This window comes from Macadamia integrifolia, chromosome 4 (assembly GCF_013358625.1).
Source record: "Macadamia integrifolia cultivar HAES 741 chromosome 4, SCU_Mint_v3, whole genome shotgun sequence".
Lineage (NCBI taxonomy): Eukaryota > Viridiplantae > Streptophyta > Magnoliopsida > Proteales > Proteaceae > Macadamia > Macadamia integrifolia.
The window spans coordinates 34,194,063-34,212,251 of NC_056560.1; the positions used below are offsets into that span (position 1 = coordinate 34,194,063).

The window sequence follows — 18,189 nt, forward strand, 5'->3', positions numbered from 1 at the left end:
AAAGGGGTGGGGGGGGGTAATGGATGCAGGAGGTCCAAGTACACACATGATGTGAATTTGATGGAGCGGAACAGTGTAACCCCAATCAACAAGGGAATAACTAATCTCGATGATTTGTTAAGTTTGCCGAAACAAAATGAGCATATTCTAAGGTGGCTTATGAAGGCAGACATTGCATCCCCATCTTGGTGTGGAACATCAAGAGGTTAGGCTCTGGGGTTGTGAAATGATTGGGTGTTTTAGGGCTATTCTACTGGAGGATGGAGATTAAATGGGTTCTGGACTTTCCTTGAATAGTTGAAACACTTAAGTTTGGTTAGAGAAGAAATAAAAAATAAAGACTGCAAACGGAATCAAGTGTCAAATTCTTTTAAAGTTTAGTGCAATGGATTAATTTTCTTCTGTCTTGCTTAACATTTGTGCTTAATATTCTGAATTTTAACGTCTGCCCTGAATCTGGACTGAACTACATTATTTTGAAACTCTGAGTTTTCATTTTGGAATGTGACATGGTAGGTAATATAAAAGGCTTTTGTCTCATTGCTTTGGGGTTATGGAGCCTCTAGAGATTCAAAAGGGGTTCTTTAATGATCACAACACATATTTTATTATTTCTTGAGGGTTACTGGGATAAAATCAATGTGTTGATTCCTTATGACTTGTAGCAATACCTTGTCTATGGAAGTTGTAATCTTCTCTCTTTAAAATTAAGATTTCTGTTGAGCTAACTTGCTGTCATCAGTCTCCTTAGAGATCTTTTGGCATGGGGTTACTGCACAAAAATTTTTGCTTCTTGCTTTCAGGCCAATAGGGTAAAAAAGATTGAGATGTTCAAAAGCTGTAGGGCGGCTCTTGATTATGCAAATAAGGAGAAGAACCGTTATCTGGATGTCTTACCATGTATGTATTACTTCAATGTTTCCCATTTTATGAAACCTGAAGTTATTTTACATCAGAGCTTGCCTATGCTACTTTTTGGAAATTAAAAGTAGGAATGATTATGTTGTGATTTGCTTTCAGTTGACCGGAATAGGGTTGTTCTCAACTCATCTGAGGATCGTGGATCATCCATGGGGGACTATATCAATGCAAGCTTTATAATGGTAGAAATTTATACCCTTCTTTAGGAATAAGTTATGTCATTCTATTAGCGTATATTGTTTTCTTATAAGAAATTATGTATGATACTTGGAATTGGAATTATAACTCCCTTATTAGGAATGTCTCTTGTAGAGTTCTTCCAGTGAAAGCATTTCACGGTTTATAGCCACACAAGGTCCACTACCACACACATTTGAAGACTTCTGGGAAATGGTGATTCAGCATCATTGCCCTGTGATTGTAATGCTTACTCGGTTGGTCGACAATTACAAGGTACTTCACTTTGTTAAATTTAATGTAATTTTCATGTTATGATATTATGTGATTGATTGGAATACAATGCATAGGATGGCTTATTTAATTTGTCTATGTATTTTAATTTGTTTCTATTACTCTGTGCTGCTTTGAGCATTTCATACCAGCTTTTCTTGCTATTTGGTTTCTAATGTGCTTTCTAACGATGCATCTCTAAGCCAGAACAAGGAGATCTGCCTTTTTCTATAGCTCTGTGTAATTTGTAGGAGCTTCTAACCTTCCCTGTCACCCCCCTCTTCTGTTTGTGCTTTCTGTTTTAGTGGGTTGAAATCATAAAATGCCTCCAAACCTATCATATCAATTTGGGTTATAGTTCTCCTTATTTACATTTTTTGATTCTAATAGTGGCTTCATGATTTCAACGAGGGGATTAAGACAGTTTCTCTTCAATTGATTAAAAAAAAAAAAAAAAAAAGAGAGTAAAAAAACACAAGGGTCCACCTTCTCCAAGTTACCTAATGTGTCAGCGTAATTCACGTCTTTACGGGCAGTTTGTGCTTCCTTGACCAGATGTAAGATAATTGTAGTTGGCTTCATGCTTCAACTCACTAGTGGCTCAGACGAATGATCCTTATGGCATCACAGCTTATGAATCTATAGAATTTGCTGGAGACTCTCAACCTTTGTGTCATTTCCTACCAAAGCCCCCTGATAAAATATATACATATATATATATATATATATATCAAATTTAGACTCATATAGTCATACTCACCAGTTTTTATTCATGCAATATGGTTGACGCGTGAAGTCTTTGACAGTGTTTATTCATGCAGTATGGTTGAAGCATGAAGCCTTTGACCTTGTCTTGTGACTCTTGTTAATGTTAAGAATTAGTCAAGTATAGTATCATACAAAGTTATGCTTGCAAGTATTGCTGACATAGAATCAACATGGTACAGAATCTACATTTAACTTGTATGAGTTCTTGGACTCAAATGCTTATACAAGTCCAAATAAATCCTTATATGAAAGTGCATGCCATTTTTAAGTGCTTCTCAGTTCTCATCCAGAAGCAGTGGGAGAGCAGCTTCTCCTTTCAACTTCCAATTTTAATTATTCTCTAATTGATGGTCACAAGGAGAATGTGTGCATCTAGTACATATGAGCTCATATGCAGAGAAGAAGCTTGACAACATCATTTGATTATTTGGTAGGCTAATCGCTCTCTTTCTCTCTCTTTGGAGTAGTGTTTTTAAGGGTCGTCAGACTGGATGGTTGAACTGCAGTTGGACTGTTTGAACCAAGATCCTTTTCAGGTGGACATGTCGGTTCAATGCCCTAATGGAGTTTGTCTGAAAACCATTGACTGGTCTGTAGACCATCTGGTTTGACATTTGGACCATTCTGGCCTGTCGAACCATCGATAAACCTGTGGATTGTTGACCCTATATTATAATATTCTTTTCAAAAAATTGAACCGGGGAAGGGTAAAATCCTGAACCTCTTCGAATGTGTACAGCACAACCACCATTGCAATAGCGTGCTTCATTGCTTATGAAGCTTCGAAATATGTTATCTATTTCCTAAATAAGGTGAAATAAATGTAGCTGAACAGACTCAGACTCATGAGTCACGACCTTGCCACGTGAATGCTGCTATGATGATTTAACACACCCATTGTATATCCTATTTGTAAGAACCATTAAGACCACAAAACAGCTGAGGTTTTTGCTTGAACAGTCTGAAATATGGTCCTGTTTTAAAAACATTGGTTTTGATGCTATACGAGATGTGACATTGTATAGTTTTCTCAGAGGATGCAAATATGGTGACTTGGATTATTTGTGGTATTTGTATGAAAGAAAGTCCTCTCCCTGCTTTCTTATAGTATATCGTTTGTTTGGATTTCTAAAATCCTGCAGAATAAGAAGGGCTGAAGCACTACTGTAACAGTAAGGCATAATCATGAATTCATGATGGACATGGATGATAGTGGTAGCAAATGGACAAAAAATCTTTGGAACTGTTTTATGGAATGGCACAACAACCATGAAGCCACATACATTGGGCGTAAAAGAGCTAGTAGGATAATTAATTCCAGATTTGTTCTACCCCTGTCCATGTAGATCCAACACAGAAAATACAGTGAATTCTAATCATCAATAAATTCAAGCACATATAAAGAGTTGGCATGGAAAAGGGGACTTATGCAATGTTAATCACTCTCTTTCTCTCCAATTAATGAGGTAATTGGCCGATAAGAACCAAAGGACACTGACCAATTTTGTATTCTGAAATTCGTCTTTTGATGCTATTTGTAACAAACCTCAACCAGAACCTGTGAAGAAGAAGAAGTAAACAGAGAGAGTAAGAGAAAGGAAGCAGAAGAAGTGAAGAAAGAAGAGAGAGGATTGCCGAGAGACAATCCATGCATAGCATCAGCAGTCCCTCCAGTTGTGTGTGTGTATATATATATATATATAGCTTAACCAAGTACAATACTACAAGGACTAAGACTCCTCATCCTTACGGTAGTAGAGAGCAAATAGGAAACTGATATCTAGTTACAATAGGAAATACATAGACTACACCTGACCTTATATTCCCATAGTATGGAGGTCCATGGACCCCCCCACCAAAATACACACAATTTAACACTCCCCCTCAAGCTGGAGTATATATATCTAAGGCTTCAACTTGGAACAATAAGAACAAACATTAAGGCACCGTTTGACAACATTTCGTTTCTGCCGTTTCTGTGTTTTCTTGTTCCCAGAAACGGAGAAACAACCTAAAAAGCGTTTGATAAAGTTATTCCATTTACCTGTTTCTAGAAACATAAATCAAGATTTATGCATATTTACAATTCTAGAAACGACTTTGACGAAACAAGTCGGACTTGTTTCGTCGTTTCTAGAAACGAATTTGAGAGAAAAAAAGGCTATTGTACCCGATAAATCTCTCAACTATTTAAACCTAAAAAGTGGCAACTGAACCCTTTCTCCCTTTTGGGCATCCGATGATACTATTGGGTTTTTTAGTGGCATTATGTCTGTAAAAAATATTTCGAGAAACAGGTTTGTCAAACACCAAAAAAATCCGTTTAGCTTGAAAATCCGTTTCTGTTGTTTCTAGACACAGAAACAGTAGAAACATTATCAAACGGTGCCTAAAAACAACACCATTCCTGAATAAAAATTGTAGACGCCAGTGAACATGGAGAGAACTTCAACCGATCATCATAACGCCAGCAGAAATATCAACTCAAGCACATCAACCATCAGCATGAATAGTAGATAAAAATCTTTGTGTCAAACAAATACAACAACGAGCAGAAATAAGCGGTAATAAACTCCAACCGCAATCCATAGTATCATAGCAGCAACAGCAAAATATCATAAGCTGATGCAGGAGCAGTTCCATGGATCTACCCGAATCCAGATCGTGAACTAGGTCCAAGTTTGGGTCTTTGGTCTATTAGAATATTAGTAGTTTCTTTATTTACTTATTTAGATTTATCTTGTAATTTCTTTGGATTAGGCTAGAGTTTCATTCCGTTTTTAATTTTAGAGTTTGATTCCATATAGGTTGAGTTGGATAATTAGGTGATTTTATTTCTATTTCAATTTTAGACTTCAATTAGGGAACTTTCAATTTCGTTTTTATAAATATGTTTGTAACCCAATTGATCGAGCATATTGAATAGAATGAATTGAGTATTGAATTCCGTGTCTACGTGGTGTGTTTTGTCTGAGCTTCATAGTTATCAAGGCGGCAAAGTGTTTGAGGTACTGCCTTGCGATTAGGCAGCGGCAAGGCGCCTCCTTGGCGAACAAAGTGTCCTAGTGTTTTTTTTTATAACTATTTTATTTGGTACAAATAGTATATTAAAAATTATATAATTCTACTCATATACTAAATAAATATTAAAGAATCATATCAATGCAAAATATTCATCAGAAAAACAAATCAACAAAGTGAAGAAACTCAAAATTCATTAAGCAACATCAAGTCATCAATATTAAGCCACATCACGTCATAAAAAATCAACATTAAGTCACATCAAGTCATAAAAAATCAACATTTAGAGAAGTGTTCTTAAGCTATAATAAATTTGACTGGTCAAATGATTTTAACTTTATATGAGACTTTTTGTATTAGGTATTGTAAAAAATCAGCTTTCCAACAAGTCTAAGATTATTTAAATTTGAGTTGTAATGACAAAGTTATGTTTTGGTCAAACTTATTTTAAAGTGCGCGAATGCTGTTAAAATTTCCTAAATAAAAATAATTTTATAGATATCAAAACAAAAGATTATTTTATTGAACTTTTGGTTTTTAGCAATATTTTACCTTTATGAAAATTATCAGAATTGAGAAAAACCTCAGCGTTTAAAAGTTGAAAATTGCCCCTCAATAAAAAAATCCAGTTTTGTTCTTGGACTGAGGGGTTGACTTTTTATCCTTTTGGAATTTGATTTTTAAACTATTTTATTGAATTCAAATTCGAATAGAGGGTATTTGCTTATTTATGAATAATATTTCAAGTAAATGAAATAACAAATATAAAAGCATATATTAGGAAAATGAAATGTCAAATATCAAAGCATTTATTGCCATTACTATCGTGGGATTTCAAAGAAATGGGCTTCATTTTTTAAGCTTCTCATTACATGCAGGAGTCCCACTACCGTTAGCACCTTTTTAGTACTCCTTGAGCTAATACCTCATTGTTTCGCACATTAAGCTCAGGAATACGTTTATTTGCCAATATGATTGCCCTTAAGCTTTCATTTGCTCCTTACCGTAGTTGGAAGAAGTATGAAATATCCCTAAAGTTGAGGTGCAGTCCAATAAGGTAACAGTCACCTAGTCCCCAAGCAAACCGCCTGGACTCCCTCATTTGTGCAATTTTTCCCTACCTTCTTCAGCTTATCTTCTTCTTCACCTAGTGATACCTTCTCTTCCTTTCTTCTTCTTTATTTTTCTTCCTTGAATCTTCTTCTCTATCTCTGTTACAGTTTCTCTTCCCTGCTAGCGGTACTGTTCATCTAAGAACAGTTAACTGAAACTCCTCGGTTCCTTCAAGTTGTGGGATGATATATGGGGGGTTTGCTTCTACTCATAAAGGAGACCTGAGCCATAGGGGGAAAAAAAATGCTTGAAAGCTCCAATAATGAGATTGAAATCAGAGATTGCTGCTGGTTTCTCTGGTTAAACCTAATTTGCAAAAATTATTCTGCTTTGGTTCTTGGTCCTTGGGCTTGTTTTTGGTGTGGGTGTGATAGAAAAAGGAATTTCAAACCCACCATTGGATTTTCCTGTGATTTGGAGCTTTTAATGGGAGGTTGAATCAATTGGGAAGAGCTCCTAGTCTTCCGCTGGTTTCATGTTCTTGTTTGAAGGTTGGGTCTTCCGCTGGTTTCATGTTCATATTTGAAGGTTGAAGACAACTTCACGGTTGTGCTTTCAATCCCTTCATATAAATTTCTTTTCCAGGATTACCCCCCCTTATTTCTATTAACCCCCTTGTGTCTTTATTTTATATCCTCTTCCTAGATTGCCCTTTCTATACAACTTCATTGTTGCTCATATATTGTTCCTTAACTTCATTTGCTTGACATCTATTAATTACCGATTTACCATCCACTTGATTATTTGGGTGGTGTAATATTTGGGTGGGCCCATAGTGAATCCGAATTGGTTTTGAACCTCGGGATTGCTTCATAAGTTCTTCCCAAGGAAGGCGGGTAATAAGTAGTCATCTTTACAAAGAAGACAAATGTAAGTGCAGCATCTGACAGCCATGGTTTTAAAACTTAGATGGGATCGGTCAATATCGGCTGGATCGGATCATTATTGGCCGTGACCAATCCCCAATCTAATCCCGAAATATGGATATGGGCCAAGGGTAAAAACATAATAAAAAAGTGATTTTTATTTAAAAAACAGGGTAAATCTGTCCAATATGATCCGATCCAGCTGATTCGGACTGGTATCGGCATCCCGAGTTTTAGAACCTTGCCAATAGCTACGTTATATGCCTTTCTCAATGGAGACACTCCAATAACAAGGTAAAGTTAATGTGGTTACTAAAGATCACATAATTAGAGATCTAATTAATAAAGATTAGACTTACTCTGGAGCCCCAAACGGAGGTCTCAAATAAAATATCAGCAGACAACATAAGTTTGTTATAGACCAAACATCATAAGGTTGCTGTGAACTAGACAACATAAGGTTGTTGTATACCAGTTAGATTGCATTGTTGTTGAATACCACATATAACCATCTTCAAAAGATAAAATTGTTGTTGAGGACATGAGCAAATGACATGAACAAATAATTAATAATTACTTTTCAACTGATGAGTTGAGCTGAGCAGATAATAATCTCCAATCTCCCTCTCATGTGTAGCATTACACGTGGACAAATAATTCACAGGATAATCTTCAATCACCCCCTCATGGTAGCAAAAAAAAATATCAAATAGGTTAGTAAATAACCTTTAATAATAGTAGCAGTATATGGGTCCATGCAAGTGCCAATCTTCCAAAAAAATGTAACTTCAAATTGATGCGATCTGGGGGCCACCATAGCAATGTATAATCCCAATGGCAATTTTGTAACTCAATCCAAGCAATCCCGGGTTGAAACCCAATTATTGGCACACTTATGGGACCACCCAAGCAAAAGAGTACTCAAAGTGTCAAGAGCAAGAGGTAGTTGCAATATGGTAATTAGCCATAATATTCAAGGGGGTCTTAGGTAAATATATCAAAATATAAATGGATGTCATGGATTTAATTTCTTTGAAATCCAATTTTAACCACAATCCAAAGCCAAAGGGTAAACTTGGAATGGTAAAGAAAATGGGACACAGAGGGAATTAGTAATTATTAATGTGGTTACTACTCACTCTTGGTGTGTGCTTGCTGCATCTATATGAACTATGAAGTCATCCAAATATTTGACAATTTTCATTTTAAAACTAAGAATGTTTTTTGATTGATGACTGATCGCTGTCGTGAACGAATCAAAATAAACCCTAACTAAACTATGAGATAGTGGTAAGAAAGGGGTCGAACCCACAGAGAACTAGAAGGCTAAATCTACTAAGATTGAGATGAATGTTGTTTTGAAAAGCAAAATTATAAAATCTAGAATTGAAATTAAAACTAAGTAAGCCAATTAACAAGAACAAGAATTAATGAGAAGAAACTATCCTTAGGTCTCGAATCTGTTTTGGTATTATTACCATTCTCTTGTTCATACTTCGGTACGCTGAAACTACAAGTTCCAATGCAACGACAAAAATATAATCTCTGGCTACCCAAAGCATAACCTATCCTATCAAGCACTATCTTCTATCGCTTTCGATTACGACGCTTAGTTTGATTGGTTAAAGGCCATTATTAGTGTATGCCAAAAATCAACATAAAAAATACCATTGCTTGCATAGAATAACTGAATCATAGAAACAAATATTCTAAACTAATTTAACTATTAACAGTCATCCAAAATGGGAAGACGTCTTTAACATCAAACAATCAAGTATAATTCCAACCAGAAATTAAATAAAAATAAATCAAAACTTCATCTAAACCTAAGGATAGAGAGGGGACTTAGCCGCTCATGGTACTAATGAATGAAGGGCAGCAATGATGATGGTGGTGATGGAACCTCGGCGTAATGGCAATGATCTCTGTGCAATGCTGTCCCTGAAAATCCGTCCCAAAGAAGGCGTGATCCAAGAAGAAGGAAGAACTGTGAGAACCAAAAAAGAAAAAAAAACCAGCTAGAAATGATGGGTGTGAAGGGTGTAATATGGTAGCCTAAGTCCTAGAGAATGGGCGTGTCGAGTGTAAAAAGAGAAGGATCAAAAGAGAGGTATATAGGGAGAAAGAGGGGTTCGTGTGATGGTAGAGTTGGAATTTGATTAGGAGAGAAAAAGGAGGAGGGAAAGGGAAATGTGAGTGAGAGAAAGAGGGATTGGCTTGGGAGAGAAATCATGTAAAGGAGAGAAATTGGGGAGAGAGAAATTGTAGGGATAGGGGTTGAGAGCAGAGAGGAGAGAGAACGTGGGAAATAGGGAGAGAGGGAGAACCATGGGCTTTTCTCTCTCTCCTAAATTTTCCCTTTTTTTGTTTTTTATATTCTCTTCTTCTCTTGGAAATTCCAACTCTGCCCTTGATCCTTTGCCCTTGCTTCTAGGCTAAACCATCTCCGTCCATTTGGCATCAAACCTGTGCACATCTCTTGAAAGCCTTGCAATCAAAGATCATCACAATATATGGTCAAATTAATCATGAAAACTTAATTAAAATTAACAATTGAATAGTAATTTCATGAATAATTATGACCCGATCAATGACTACTAAAACCACATATGCATTCAAACATGCCTTCCCTTGGTAGGCTGGCTATGTCTATGGAATATGTGATTATCAAGCCTTCTGATTGCATTTCTTGTCACTTTATATTAAGATAATTTTATTTATTTCTTTGTATGCTTTGTGTAATCCCATCATGGGTTTGAAGAGACTGAGATGTGTGTAGTTTCTTCTAGAACAAAACAGAATGAGCCAAATGTTTCAAATTTCATGAAATTTGATACCATGAATCCGAAACCAAATTCAGATCTGCTTACCTTAATGGCCAAATACCTACACTGGTAGCTTGTGCTGACTAGTCACTAATTGCTTGTGTTTGTTGTGATCTTGATGAAAACTCTCTTTAATTTCCTTTCTGACTCGGTCAAACTTGTTCGTTCAGGGTTTGATGAATTATTCCATGTTTCTGTTTTGTGCAGATGGTGAAATGCGGAGATTATTTTCAAGCAGAGGATGGTCCAAGAGAATTTGGTAATATATCTATTAGCACTAAATGGATAAATAGTGATACTTCCTTAGTGTTGCGACTGCTGGAGGTGAAACACATAGAGGTAATTTCAGATCTGTGAGACTTATGTTTTTGCTTGTAGATTAAGAATAAATAAATTATAGTTTGGGAATGCCTTCATAAAAGACAAATATAAAGTTCCCTATGTTCTGTGAAAGCAAGGTTGACCTATTTAGGCCACATGGAGAGCTGAAGTCTCCAATATGGTTGTTGGGTGTGTAGGTCACCAAATAGATTGAGCCATGTGACAAGTGGGCCATCTATGAACCCCTTCCTGCTTGGGTTGTGCAAAGAACCTTTCGCTTTATGTGAATTGGTGGGATTATTCTATTAATGTTGTGAACTATGTTATACTTCTAAATAACAGCTTAATTGAAATATTGGGTTCCCCTTAATGGAATTCATATCCTATGCTTTGGCTCCTATTTCTCTTACTAACAGGAGTCCCACACTGGAAGCTTCTTCTTCTGACTTCATCATTAAGCTTCTAGATCAGAATCATGAGCAATCTTTTAGAATTATCACTAGAGATACATATGTCTAGTAATTGTTCCCCGCTATTTATTCTTAAGAACTCTAAAGTATTTATGTCATTTTAACCTCTAATCAATTCAAATTTAACTGAGTACAAAGATGTTGGCTTCTTCATTCATTAGCAAATGGCCCGTATTGCCTAGGTTTCGTGAAACTTTCTATTCCTTTACTCTTAGCAATGGCATGATTGGGTTTGTTGTTATTGATATTTTGCCTTGGAAGGCTGCATTCTTGTGATATTCATCAATTAAAAGGAACTTCTTGCTTGTTGATGGAAAATGATTTGATGGCTAGTTTTCTCTTTTCATTTTGTTTGCCTCATGGAAGTCAGAGGAGCTACCCTGGTGTGTTCTCCACATTCAATACCCTGAATGGCCTGATCATGGAGTGCCCCGAGACACACTTACTGTTCGTGCAATCTTGAAAAGGCTATATCATGTGCCACCCACTCTTGGCCCCATAGCGGTGCACTGCAGGTTTTCATCTATTTTGCTGGATGATCTTCAGTAGATCATTCATTCATTGTGTCTGAGATTTTCTGTTCTTTTGCTCAGTGCAGGTATTGGGAGAACAGGTGCATTTTGTACAATTCTCAACACAATCCAGAGAATCCTTGTTGGAGACATGTCTGCCCTGGATCTTGCTAACACCATAACCATTTTCAGATCTCAGCGTATCGGGATGGTCCAAACATTGGTATCCTATTTCTTTCTTGCTTTGGACGGTTATACATTCTGGGTTTGAAATTTCATGCTGATTCCAGTTTTGGTACATAGCAAGTTTTTAAATGCCAACAGTAAGTGGCCGACCAATTTTAGATTCCTCTGTTGCATTTGAGCAGTAGGTGGCTAGAAATTATAATTTCTCAGGAGTTTTGCTTGCACGTTAGGGGAATTCATTTCTATTTTGAAGAACATTTTGACTAGCGCTGATACTTTTTATTGTGCTGCGACTGATTTTGTTGAGGATCATCTCAAAGTATTGATACCTGCTTCTTTTGTATTCTCAATTGGTGTAGGTTGCACCACTTAAAACCTACTTCCGGAGAAACCTTTTTTCCTTTTCTTTGTTGATACCATCAATTTTAATGAAAATGTTTTTTGTAATTAATTTTTTAGGTTGTTTCTTTCCTCACCTTTTTTTTTTTTGTAAATAATAATTCATCAACAAAAGGGAAAGAGGAAACAAGGAGCCCTTAAATAAAGGGAAGAATAAAAAACAATACATAATAATAATAATAGAAACCAACCAAAGCTAAGGAGAGGAGGAGGAGGGCTACAAAAGGGAGAGAGGCAGTCCCTAGGACACAACAATATGTCTGTTCCCTGAGGAATTAACATAGTGAGAGGTGACCATAGATAACTTTGTCCATACATCAAAAGAGATGGAGTCCGCTGGAAGGATCTGGACCTAGAGGACCATATCCTGAGATTACACGTCATCCATATATGGTTAATAGCAGCACCAAAGGAGAGTTTACCGACTACATCACATGAAGATTTACCGTCAAAGGACATATCCGCCCAGATCTATTCACTCGTGAATGGAAGAATCCTCCATCTCCTTTGCCAGCATTTTTCCAAGAGCCATTTCCAAAGAGAAGAAGAAAATGGGCACACAACAAAATTATGGTCCACATCTTCCAAAGCATTCAAATAGAGGCAATAGGAAGGAGGGATAAAAATCTGACGGTGAATGAGAATAAGACCGCGTTGGAAGGTAGTTGGAGAGGGCCCGCCAAATAGTGAAGTTGTGATGAGGGATTTGGCTCTTGAGCCAGACTACCTTGCGCTAAGGGATGAGGGGCCATGAGATCTAATGTAGTCCCAGACTCCCAGCCATTTTAGAGTTGAATAGGCCCAAAGTGGATGCAAACCAAGCTATCGTATCTCCCCTACCATGAGGCAAGGTTTTAAAACTTGATCTCGCCAGCCATCTCGCAATCCCAAAAAAAGGAGATCTGGTGAGATCTCGGTTTCAGGCAGTCGACTCGTTGGTTAATCTCGGTAGGCAAATGGCCTTCGTAGGCCCTAAAACTGTGTATTTTCCCTATTTTAGCCATTCTAAACACAATGGAAACATCAGATTTGCAAAAAACAAACTCAAAATGGTACTTTGATTTCGTACCCTATGTAAGTGTTCTTTGACTCTTTGGACCTTGGGCTAGTACACTCTATTCTACAATCCACATTCCAAAATCAACACATGATACAACATAATCATAAGAATTTAAAAGACATCATATATAAGATAAGTAACTCCAAATGTAGATGAGGAGGTAATATTCTCTACTCTTTAAGCTTCAATGAGTGTAGGATTGGAGATCGTCAAGCGAAAGCACCAAAGTCCTTGCTCCTTGGTGTTTTTTCTTCAAAAAAGTAGAGAAGCGAGATTTGGTAAGATATTAGCGAGATTTAGCGAGATCTGGCGAGATCTCGGTGAGATTTCAAAATCTCGCTCGAAATTTGGTCAGTTTTCTACCTCGCCAGTTGGGAGCCTTTTGGAAATAACGATATCTCAGCGAGATCTCACCAAGTTCTTAAACCATGCCATGAGGTCTTTTGGCAATAGAAGGCGACACATTTTAGATGGCTAACAGTAGGGGAGAGGAAGGTGGGATGGGGGGAGAATCATCGTGACTAATGATGTCTGCAACCGTTGAATGCTTAGAAAGGCCCAAATTGTAATGGCCGTAGCACCAACTGAATGGAGGAGAACACCCATAGGGTGCCAGTGATCAAGCCAAAGGAAGGTAAAGGCACCGTCATTAATTTGGTTGGAAATGGCCATGAAAGCAATAGGCCTAAGATTTAAAATCGATCCAAGAAGCATTGAAGATGGAATGAACAGTCCAAATAGAATCACTATGAAGAAGGCCATAGAAGACTCAATCGACCCAAATGCTTTTCTTCTTTACAGCAAGCTTCCATATTATCTTGAGAATACCAATGAATTAACCTCTTTGAGTCTTTGCAAGCAGAGACCTCCCTCATCCATGGGAAGAAAGACAACATCCTAGTTAATAGGGTGAAGGAATCTAGAGGAGTCAAATCCTTCTCCAAATGAAGGCAAACATAGGGGACTCCAACTCTTTGATGATGGAATGAGGCAATCCTAAAATACCAGACCAATGGATGTGAGATAACTGAAGGACTGACCTAATCAATTCTGGTGGTTGCCATAAGATAGAATCTTGCCTTCCAAAGCTATAGCTTCTTGCGAATATGGTCCAACATAGGGGTGCAGTGATAGGATGTTAACCTAGACGTAATCAAATGCAAGCCGAAGTACTTGACCAAAAGATGGTTGATTGAGACCCCTATCTTCTCGACCAGACTAGCCTTGTCATCATCAGAAACTCCATCTAAGAACAAGGAAGATTTGGAGAGGTTGGTACGAAAGCTTGATAACTCCTCAAAATGTTGTAAATACGACATTATGGTAGAGAGAGAGAGAGAGAGAGAGAGAGAGATATTTGCTTTGGAGAAGATCATGAAATTGTCCGTAAAGGCTAGGTGGGAGAGCTTAATAGTCTTGCACTTTGGAATGGGAGAGATAAGTTGCTGATCTGTGCAACCCTAGATGCTTCTAGAAAGGGCTTAGAGTGCAAGGGAAAATTGAATGGAGATAGAGGACAACCCTGGCGAATACCCACAGTGGAGGCAAAGTAACCAGCTGTACTACCATTGACCAACCCTAAAAAGTACAAAGAGGAGATGCAATGAAGAATTCAATTGATAATCATTGGGGGAAAGGCCATCTTAAGAAAAACTTTAGAAATGAAGTCCCACCTTATGGACTCCAAGGCTTTATGGATGTCAATCTTCATGAGGCGGCTGGAGAATGAGATTTTCTATCAAGGCCTCTAACAATCTCATTATAGAGGTGGATATTATCCAAAATACTCCTGCTAGCTATGTAAGTCGATTGATTCACTAACAAGTGTCTCAACCACCAACGTAATCTTGATGGCAAGGACTTTGCTAGTGAACTTGATGCGGGACCGGCGGGTCCCAAGAGAACCAACCCGATTGGATGTGGGTCCACTTAAATAAATAGCACAAATATCAAAATCAATGGCAGTTTTGTAAATAAAGAGGAATCTTAAGGGTAAGTGGGGTTCAAGTAAGTGATGGCCTGATAGGATATGAAGGGAATAAGGGCCCGTTTGATAATGTTTCAAGATTCTGCCGTTTCTGTGTCCAGAAATGGCAGAAACGGCACAAAAAGCTTTTGATAAAACTGTTTCGTTTTACTTGTTTTTAGAAATAGAAATTGAAATTTCTACCTATTTATGATTCAAGAAACGACCCAGGCGAAACAAGTAGAGCTGTTTCTGGAAACGACTCGTGGCCATTCTTTCGCTGATTACTATTGACTTCTAGAAACATGATTTATCAAACACCTTCAATTCCATTTCTGTTTCTAGAAACAGAAATTTATGTTTCTGCCGTTTCTTGAACGGCAGAAACGTTATCAAACGGGCCCTAAGAATTATTGTGAAGGGATAAATTAGGAAGCAAAATTAAGGCAAAAAGTTGGAGGAAAAAAAAGGGGAAAAGTAAGGGTATTTTGGAAACACAAAGGACAAAGATAAAGATAAAAGACAAGACAAAAGACATAAAAAAAAAAAAAAAAAAAACAAAGACTTGAGTTTCAGCAAAGGGAGAGAGGCACGTATGAGGTTGAGAGGGGTATTATGTGAAAAATAGAAAATAAAGGCTAAAAGCAAGCCCACGATTCTTTACTCTTGAGGGTTGTCTTCAACCTACAGCCAAGAATATGGAGGCGGAAGACCAGCCATGTATGAAAGCTAGAGCTCTCAATAGGATCGATCACATGGATTGAAATCATAGGGTTTCTGATCGCCCTACTGAGTGTAACCTTCGATCAGAATTTTAGCTTGAACCATGAGGATCCAAGTGGCCAATAGAGATCTGCTGGAACAAGGATCAGCGGTAGTTGCAGGTTCAGATCTGGATCCAAATGGGCATCTTACGGTAGGGTGAATATCAGTTCTGGTACTCTGTGGAACTCACGAATCAGAGGTGCTTTTGATTTCAGATTCAAATATCTAAATCGCCTTAGGGTTTGCAGCTGCTCCTCCAAGTCTCAGGCCAACAGATTTGGGTATGAAGAAGATTGAAACAAACCTGATGGGCTGCTACAGTCGGTTAACAGGGAAACCGAGAAGAAAACCAGAGAAGAAGAATAAGAAGAAATAAAGAGGGAAAGAAGAAAGACAGTAGAAGAGGGAATGAGATTCTCGCAGAGGAGGAGGAGAGAAAGAGAAGAAGGGGACAGAGGGGGAAGCGAGGCAGCCACGCACTACTTAAATCAATTTTTCTTTTTTAATCAACTGATTGATTCCATGGTTACATGCCTCACTTATATTAAATCAAAATAAAATCTCAAATAGAAAACCCTAATTACTTCCTAAACTAAAGTCTAGTAAAAATAGAAACACAATAAAACTAAAATTGAAAATTTCTACTTACCTAATAGCTGCCCTAAAATAAAAGAAAATAAATATTCTCAAATAAAATAAAATCCTAGCATATTCTAATAATCTTGAACCCAAATTAGATTTGGGTCTTGGTTTGGGTTCTGGAGCAAGTTTGGGTCGATCCATCGGAGCGCTACTACATCAGAACTTATACAAGAGGTTGCATAGGGAAATGGGCTTGAAGTCAGACATAGCAGATGCACCGTCCTTATGGACGAGGCAAAGGAAGGAGTGGTTGATCCCCTTGATTTGGCTGGGGTTGAGGAAGAAACTCTTCAGGGCCTTGATCAAGTTTTCTTTTATAATGTCCCAGATGAAGGAGAAGAATCCCATGCTAAAACTATCAGGGTTGAGGACTCTGCTAGCCTTATGAGAATGGACAACAACTGAAATTTCTTCCTTAAAAGGGGATAGCCTAAAGGGTGCTCATTAGGTAATTGGTCATAAACTTGGTGAGCAAATTATCAGGGATAGGTCCAGTGGATGCCATGTTAGGTGGCCTGAAGATCTCCTTAAATTAGCCAACTGGCTTTGCTTTAATAACCTCAAATCGATAGAAAGGAACCATCTCTAGCCAGAAGCATGGGGATAGAGTTGGTATTTGTCCTGTCTTTCATAGACCGGTGAAAGTAAGCAGAATTAGAATCATCAAGCCATTTAATTCTTGAATTTTGTCTTAATAAACTCTCCTCTTAAAGAACTAAGGAGAGAAGGTCCGAAGAGACCATTTTTTCTTCTTCTACCGGGCGGCATTGTGGATGTCAGATTGGAACCTCAACTAAATATCAAAAAGCTTGTTTATACAATCCGAAACCAACAAGGAGATGTTCCCAAAGGAGGAGTTCCAATCTTTAGGGTGTCTGTCGTGATAGAGGTCTCTGTACTTGAAATATAACATATATATGGGAAAGAGAATGCTACCTAGTCGCGTGGATCCCACTCTATAGCAGTGGCCAATGGGAACAACGCATGACTAAGTAGTGTATATATATATATATTATATATATATATATATATATATAGAGAGAGAGAGAGAGAGAGAGAGAGAGAGAGAGAGGGAATTTTATGTCTTTCCTCACCACTTATCCTAAGGTCATTTTAGGTTTGCCCTCTAGCTCTTTTGGATTCTTCAATTTGAATCAAATCACTCCTCCATACTAGAGCATCCAAAGGCTTCCGTTGAACATGGCCATGCCACCTCAAACAACTTTCTCGTAGCTTATATTTATCGGAGCTACTGCCAGATCAGATCTAATATGATCATTCCTTTTTTTATGCTTCCTAGTATTACCACTCATCCATCTCAACATCCTCCTCTGCTACACTTAGTTTATCGACATGATTCTTCTTAGCTGCCCAACATTCTGCACCATCTATTATTAGCCGGTCGTATGACCTATGTACCTAATTAACAAAAAAGGTTGATACATGATATAGTGTATGATTAAGCATAGTTTCTTTTTTACTGCTTCTCACACCTTTCTAAAATTTGCTGGTAGTCTTCTGCCTAGGTGATATCATATTACCAGTCTAAATATTCCAGAATACTGCCACCACCGACATTACGGCTAGGATGTCCATTAATGCCACTGTCAATGTGGAGTTTAAGCCAGTTTTTCTCTCGAGTGTTAACTGATAAACAAAATCACATGCTTTCAGATTCAGTTAAGAAGTACCAAGCCATTAACCTTTAACCAATTTTTGTAAGAATCTTATCGAGTGCTCCCCTAGCTTCTTGGGCTTCTGCTTTGCAGCTTCTAGGAGCCAACTTCTGGTGATTGTCGGGTCTAAAAGGGCATGCCCAATAAGATTGTTATAAGAAATTCTATTCTTGATTTCAATTCCGTAATTGAATGGCCTTTTTTAGTTCTAGGATTTTTTTATGATAT

At 37.6% G+C, this 18,189-nt stretch overlaps 1 protein-coding gene across 1 annotated transcript in view; it reads left to right on the forward strand.

Moving 5' to 3' along the window:
* Nucleotides 1-761: 761 nt before the first annotated feature.
* The window catches only part of LOC122077119 (protein-tyrosine-phosphatase PTP1), a 19,056-nt gene continuing 1,628 nt past the window's right edge, over nt 762-18,189 (forward strand). Inside the window, exons 1-6 of the mRNA XM_042642926.1 lie at nt 762-900; nt 1,021-1,103; nt 1,234-1,374; nt 10,172-10,303; nt 11,122-11,270; nt 11,349-11,490. Of these exons, the coding sequence (XP_042498860.1) occupies nt 828-900; nt 1,021-1,103; nt 1,234-1,374; nt 10,172-10,303; nt 11,122-11,270; nt 11,349-11,490 (720 nt within the window). The 5' untranslated portion in view covers nt 762-827. The remainder of the gene's footprint in view (nt 901-1,020; nt 1,104-1,233; nt 1,375-10,171; nt 10,304-11,121; nt 11,271-11,348; nt 11,491-18,189) is intronic.